The sequence below is a fragment of the Diabrotica undecimpunctata genome, chromosome 8 (genome assembly GCF_040954645.1).
Source record: "Diabrotica undecimpunctata isolate CICGRU chromosome 8, icDiaUnde3, whole genome shotgun sequence".
NCBI lineage: Eukaryota > Metazoa > Arthropoda > Insecta > Coleoptera > Chrysomelidae > Diabrotica > Diabrotica undecimpunctata.
The window spans coordinates 23,633,232-23,640,480 of record NC_092810.1 but is presented as its reverse complement, the minus strand read 5'-3'; the positions used below and the strand labels follow the sequence as shown (position 1 = coordinate 23,640,480).

Here is a 7,249-nt window from a genome sequence, read left to right as displayed (position 1 = left end):
CGTGCTATTTCATTCGGTAATAGTAAGGTTGTTTTAATGAAAAATATAATGAAGGAACCAAAAAGAAACAATTTCAAGCAGTAACTCACAACTTACCGAATCAAATCATCAAAATTGAGGTTTCAGTCTACTTCTAAAATTCTCTTTTTGATATAAGGCTAGAGTTAACCTTGTTAAATTTTAAACTTTAATAAGCTTATATTATTTGTTGTTTATATTGTGGTAATACTTTATTTCTCGCATTATCATTTATCTGAATGTGTGTTATATAATGATGTTAAACATTGTACTTGTGATATGTTGTGGATGTTGAATGTGACTAAGGGAATATTTTAATGTGCCATATTATGGTTGAGTTTAGATACAACACAAATCATTTTACTAAGATAAAAGTAAAATATTTTTAAAATATTTCATTTTGAATAATTTATTTTACTAAAAACATTTTTATTCTAAGTCAGTTTTAAGTTCACGTAAAGAAATGACATCTTAAAGATATTTTTTGATATTCGATTTGTTCCCTGTTAACTTTAAAACTGTTTTATTGTTTTTAGCCTTTTGTATCTAAGCTCAATATATACGAATGTATTTACCTAATCAAGAAAACTTCAGCATTTTTGTGGCACATAAAAAAGTACTGTTAAAGTGTAATTGTATATTTTGTGCAGTTAAGTTTTAAGAATAAATCGTTTGGTTAAACTTGCATTTTATTTTTTAATTGTTTAAAAAAGATCATGCTGTCAAGAATGAAAGTTTATGTCGCAGTACTTACTGAAACAAAGAAGAAAGAAAAGAAATAATTACAAATTATAAATAAGAATAAAAGAGCAATTACAGGAGTGTCCATTGCTATAAAAAAACGATATGAAAAGAACATTAAGAGTTGCAATGGGATAAATGGAAGAATAATATTAGAACTAGAGAAAAACAACAGAGAAATTGTTTGCTCATGCATGGAATTTGGCGGTTGCGGCAGCTTTTCGCTTTTTTCAACATGTGAATGCACAAATATAACACACCTTGAGTTTTGCAGAAACGTTGATCTAGCACTTGTAAAAGCAGGATCAGGTCAAAGAACAAGAAAAGGTCCATCTGTTAAAAAGTGCATAATATATAAGTTCAGAAGTAATTAGAAGCTGTATTCTTATTGTAAATAAAATAGTTATAACAAACGGACAAAACTTTTATCATCTACGCACTTCACAACTTTTCGTCATCTTAGGCTAGTGTAAAGGAGGACGGGTAATACCGTCATTCAGGGCAATTCCGTCACCGAGTATTTTTCACAAAATATTAGTCCTGCACGCACCTTACTTACGCTGAGACATAGCTTCCGATTGAGCGTGCTTTGATCAGTACAGCTATTGCCGCTTTCAAGGTTAGTTCGTGCAAATATCAGTAAAACCGTTATAGTTTCATATTTCTACTTACTTCTGCCGTATTTATAACTCATGGTAAGTGTGATAATAAGGTTCTTAACTGGTTTGTTGAATATGTCCTTTAATAATATGATACCTTAGATACTTTTCGGTGAGATTGCTTTTAAATGTTTGGTTATTGTTTGTAGTATGTAGTGATATATCCACCATGTTGTTCTCGAGGGGTAATTCCGTCACTTTATTTCGGGGTAATGACGGTATTGCCCCGTATTTACGGTAATACGATCACGTAAAAGAAGAACAGAAAAGGTTATGTGGAAGGAGGAAAATCTCAAAAATGCTATTGAAGCAGTTCGCCAAAATGGTGTCTCGCAAAAAAAGCAGCTACAATGTTTGGCATACCCCGAACAACATTAAGGGATAGGCTAAAGGCAAACGATGGTAGTAAGCCGAGATTGGGTCGGAAATGCGTTTTTTCTGTAGAGCAAGAACAACACTTAGCAGAGCATGTTGTTGGCCTATCAAAACTATTTTATGGCATCACTACAAATGAACTAAGGCGACTGGCTTTCGAATTAGCTGAAAAACATCAAATCAAACACAAAGACTGTCTGTCTTTGTGTTTGACTTTAGCAAAGAGACCAAGTTGGCCGGGATAGATTGGTAAAATGGTTTTATCAGCATAAAGTAAGTTTAAAAAAACCGGAAGCCACTAGCTTGAACAGCATGAAAGCATTTAATAAAGACGAAGTTGATTTGTTTTACAAAAATTTAGACACTGTAATGACTAAGTATAACTTTCCACCGAACCGTATCCATAATATGGACAAAACTGGAATTTCCACAGTACAAAAACCGGGAAAAATTCTTGCACCAAGAGGACAGAAGCAAGTGGGAAGAGTTACGAGTTGGGAGCGTGGTAAGAATATCACTGTAGTGTGTGCCATGAGCGCTTCAGGAATATATACGCCCCCAATGTTTATTTATCCAAGGAAACGGATGTCACCTTTGTTGCAGCGAGGAGGATCTCCTGGAGCCATTTATAGATGTTCACACAATGGATGGTCCAACAAAGATTTATTTTTAGATTGGCTGAAACATTTCCAGAGAACCACTAAGTCAAGTGAAGAGGACCCTGTCCTATTAATGGATAATCATGGAACCCATATTTCTTTGCCATGTTATTTTTGCCGTTCAAACCACATTCACGTTGTGTCGTTTCCACCCCATTCCTCGCACAGACTTCACCCTTAGATGTATCTTTCTACGGGCCTCTTAAGAATGCATTCAATAAGGAGTGTGATAATTTTATTAAAACAAATTTTCATCAAAAAATCATTCCATAAGATATTGCTCCGATATTCAGCAAAGCTTACTTGAGGATTACTACCCTTGAAAAGGCAGTGGCAGGATTCAAAGCATGTGGAATTTTTCCGTTTCAACCAGATCAATTCAGTGAAGAAGATTGCTCATGCTCTTTCAGTCATAGAACAAATAATTGTTGAGGACAAGGAGGAAAATTCTGAAAAACTCAATGATACCTCTACTAATGAGACACCTATTAATGAAAATTTTCCTGAAAGTCCTGCTACTGCTATTGAGATTATTAATTGTAGTCAACCGGGGACATCGTCAGGAAAAGAAGATTTTTCAAAAAGCATTCTCGACATTTCACCAATGCCAACTAACAGGACCGATCCTAAACAAAAAGGTCAGGTCAGTAGAAAGCAACATTCTATTATCCTGACTTCAACACCAATGAAAGGATATCTTGCAAGTAGCTAAAGAAAAAAGGGAGTTGAAGCAAAAAACGAAAGCAGTGAAACGAAATTTTACAGATTGCGAAAATAACAAAAATATTGGAAAAAAATCAAAAAAATTTAAACAAAACAGAAGGACGTTTATATCTGAAGACGAGCTTTCTAAGAATAAAACAAACAAAGACAATGAAGAAAACTATCAGACCAAAATTCGATTTTGATGAAACATCGTCAGAAGATTTTGATGATGATTCAAATGATGATATCTCCCTACCCACTGTGTTTTCTGATGAGGAGAAATGTTTAATTTGTGGAGAATTTGGAGACACTGAACTTTGGTATCGCTGTACACTTTGCTCGAAATGGGCTCATTCTCAATGCAGTGGAAAAGACAGTGCCAAAAATTATGTTTGTGACTTCTGGTGAATAGAATAGTAGGTTGTTTTTAGATTATGTTTTCATTTATCATTCATTATACTGTTATTTTTTTATGGTTCCAAATAAAATTTCAATAAAGATATTTGCTTAGAACACGTTTTATAGAGAAGTCTTATCCATCATTTCAGTTCAGTAGGTGGCGCCATTACCCCCTAGGCCTGGGGCAATGCCGTCACGTTACACAAAAAAGTGTTGCGTTTATTGTCGCTTAATCAAGGCGAATGAAAAATCTCTAAAAACTAATTTAAGTTGCATAGTTACATATTTCTTTCATCTCAAAATTAAGTCACAAAAAATGATGATTTCTTAAGGTGACGCCATTATCCCGCCCTCCCCTACTCATATAGTCTTCCATTTTGTTATTTGTATTTTTTGATTAGTTCTTTGATTTTTCGGTCGGGAAAAAGAAATAAAACAAGAATGGGAAAATAAACATCAATATTTATATATAACATATCTAACATAGTGGTAACATACATCAAAATACAATATCTTTTAAGTACTTTAAAAAATTCCATCAGTAAAAAAATAAAAAGTATAAATAAACGTGGAAAAACTGAAATAATAAAATATAAAACATGATAATATAGTCTATATTCTGATATAAAATAAAATAAAATAAAATGAAAACAGAAACAGCAGAGTTACCTTTTCGTTTTATTGTACTCGCCTGCAGTAATATCCCAGCTCTTTACATTTTTGGCATAGATGCTGAGGATGCACTTTGGATTGGTCGGATACATCCAATCCATCGGGTTTTTCCAACGGTCTCTACAATTAAAAAGTAATATAAATAATTAGTTAAATTTTAAAAATATTTATTGAAATGCACATCCCTACATTTTTTGAGTTCACCTCGTTTTAGTGCTAAAAATATTTCAAATAAGGTAAGAAATTTAACAGTGTGGCGATCATCGCACTATCAGTCTAATGAGTCATGTACTGAAAATTTTCCTAAGAATACTGCACTCGAGAATTTATAACAAAATAGAAGTACAACTAAGTGAAACATAATTTGGTTTCAGAAACAACCTCGGAACCAGAGAAGCAATCTTCAGTTTGCAGGTCATGATTCAAAGATGTAGGGATATAGAACAACCAGTATATATCTGTTTTATCGACTTCGAAAAGGCCTTTGATGGAGTAAACCATGACAAACTTATAGGTGTCCTGCAACAGGTGGGAATTGATGACCGAGACCTCCGTATTATCAAAAATTTGTATTGGCATCAATGTGCAAACATACGAGCTGGACACAACACGACGGAAGCAGTGGAAATACGACGTGGAGTGAGGCAAGGATGTATTCTACCGCCTCTACTTTTTAATATATACTCCGAACTTATTTTCAAAGAAGCCTTAGTAGAAGATACAGGCATTAAAATTAACGGAATTAATGTCAACAATCTCAGATATGCAGACGACACGGTACTTATTGCGTCCAATGAAGAAGACCTGCAACGACTTATAAACAGGGTAACCGAAGCATGTAATGAATATGGACTAAAACTTAATACTTCTCCAACTTCAAAATAAAGCTAGATGGTGAGAACTAGAATAAAGCAAATATGGCTTCTGTAATTTCGGCCCTACTCAATAAGGAGATGGGATATTTGAAAGCAGCGAAAGCATGCGACGTACCAAAAACTGCATTAGAATATTATAACAAGAAAGAAAATCCACTGGAATACCTCAAAAAATCAACTCTTGGTCGTATGCCAGTTCTTCTACTGCAGGGAGAAAATGGCTAAGGAAGTTTTTAAAGCGAAACAAGACTTTTTTTTTTCGAACGCCACAAGGTGTATCTGCTGCTAGAATCAAAGGATTTGCTAAAGAAGATCTTAAGAAATTTTATGATATTCTGGAACCAGAACTAAAAAGATAAAATTTAATCCAAGCAGGATTTTAATGTTGTCGAGTCCGGGATAATAGCTGTTCAACACAAGCATACTAAAGTTATAGGCTTAAAAGGAAAAAAACAAATTGGAGCGTTAACAACTTCGGAAAGAGGTTCACTTGTGACAGTTGTCATGTATGCCCTTCCTGGAGCCATTGGAAGATGTCATCCTTCTGGGTGGATTCAATCCTACTTATTTACGCAGTGGATGAATCATTTTTTTTTTCCTATACTAAGCCATCCTCCAAAGATCCTGTCATTTTAATTTTAGACGGTCACTACTCGCACTCAAGAAACTTGGATGTCATTAATAAGGCTCCAGAAAATAATATCATTGTAATGTGCCTACCTCCACACTCGACTCATAAGATACAACCTTTAGATGTAGCCTTTATGGAACCTTTAAAGACCTATTATTGCCAACAAATCGAAAACGGATTAAGAAATAATCCTGGTAGAACAATTTCCCCGTACCAGATTGTTGGTTTGTTTGGAAAAGCTTATTTAAGGACAGCATCGATGGAAATGCATAGTTTTCGAAAATGTAGCATTATGCCATTTGAGATTTGTTTCGTGACCAAGATTTTGCAATCCATGAAAAGTTAGAAACTTCTCTTGTTGATGACAATAGTAACAACGAAAATAAATCTCCAAATACTATTGAGAAACACAAACACATTATCATTCTACAGGTGGAATAACTACCAGGATTGATGAAATAAGCAATTTTGTAAAACCAACTGACTTAAAACCTTTGCCTGTTTTACCTGGTCAATCAGGAATTAAACGAAAGAATTCTGGTGCAGCTGCTTTAATTAGTGGATCGCCCTATAAAAAAGCTCTTGAAGAAGCACTATCGCCTAAAACTGCAAGTGGTGTTAAGAGAATGGTAAACTTTGACTCTCATACATGCAGAAAGTTAAAGAAAATGAAAGAAAACATAAACGCTGATACTAATTTACGCAAAAACCCAAGAAACAAATTAATCAAAAAACAAAAGGAAAACAGAAGTCGTTTCTTCAGATTCATCAGTCTTAGCAAGAAATACCGTTCGTTGATTTTGAAGATGACATGGATCAAGAAGAAGAGGATGTGGAATGCATCTACTGCCTTGAATTTTTTTTCTTCCGACAAAGCTGGACAGCAATGGATACGCTGCTGCAAATGCTACAGATGGTGTCATGAAGCTTGACGTGGAGCTGAAGGCAACATTAATTTCATTTGCGAATTTTGTATGGATGGATAGTCACTACTAACTAGCATTAATTATTTTTGTACCTTTCAGAATAATAAATATCATTTACTGAAATAAAATTGATATTTTGTAATCACCAAAATAACAAATATATTGTTAACATTCTATATGTACACGAAATAAGCTTTTCTCTAATATCGGATAACTTATCTAATAGGCGACTATTTTGTAAACTGTCGAATTTGGGTTTTTTTTATTAACATTTTATTATCGCCTATAGGTATCTTTTAGAGTTATTTCAATCCTACCAGAACATAATAGATAGTTATACCAATAAATTACTAAGAACAAAATAGTAGCGGTTGAAAAAAATGTATCCAATATTAGGTCACTTTCCTCTACCAAAGAACCAGTTGCTTTATGTAGATCGTATTGCGCATTTTCACAGTGATGGAACATTGTTCTGCCATAAAATTCTTCGTTTTGTTTAAATTATCACAGAATTTCGTCCACAGTTGCTAAAGTTTGTATGGAATCAACACCTGCCTTATTACTGTAAAAAAACAGGCAGAGGCAAATA

General features: G+C 33.9%; 2 protein-coding genes across 2 annotated transcripts in view; one reads left to right on the top strand and one right to left on the bottom strand.

Annotated features, from left to right (window-relative positions):
- Positions 1 to 2,105: 2,105 nt before the first annotated feature.
- On the top strand, positions 2,106 to 2,633 carry LOC140448728 (uncharacterized). The gene has a single exon (XM_072541839.1). It carries the CDS (start codon positions 2,106 to 2,108, stop codon positions 2,631 to 2,633), a length of 528 nt encoding a protein of 175 aa, XP_072397940.1.
- A 1,367-nt stretch (positions 2,634 to 4,000) lies between these two features.
- LOC140447281 (zinc finger CCHC domain-containing protein 24-like) overlaps positions 4,001 to 7,249 on the bottom strand; it is a 66,978-nt gene continuing 63,729 nt past the window's right edge. The window contains exon 5 of the mRNA XM_072539855.1: positions 4,001 to 4,348. Within this exon, the coding sequence (XP_072395956.1) occupies positions 4,235 to 4,348 (114 nt within the window). The 3' untranslated portion in view covers positions 4,001 to 4,234. The remainder of the gene's footprint in view (positions 4,349 to 7,249) is intronic.

Excerpts from the sequence above, each read along its gene's own strand:
- LOC140448728 (XM_072541839.1), top strand. The coding sequence starts at position 2,106 with ATGAAAGCATTTAATAAAGACGAAGTTGATTTGTTTTACAAAAATTTA.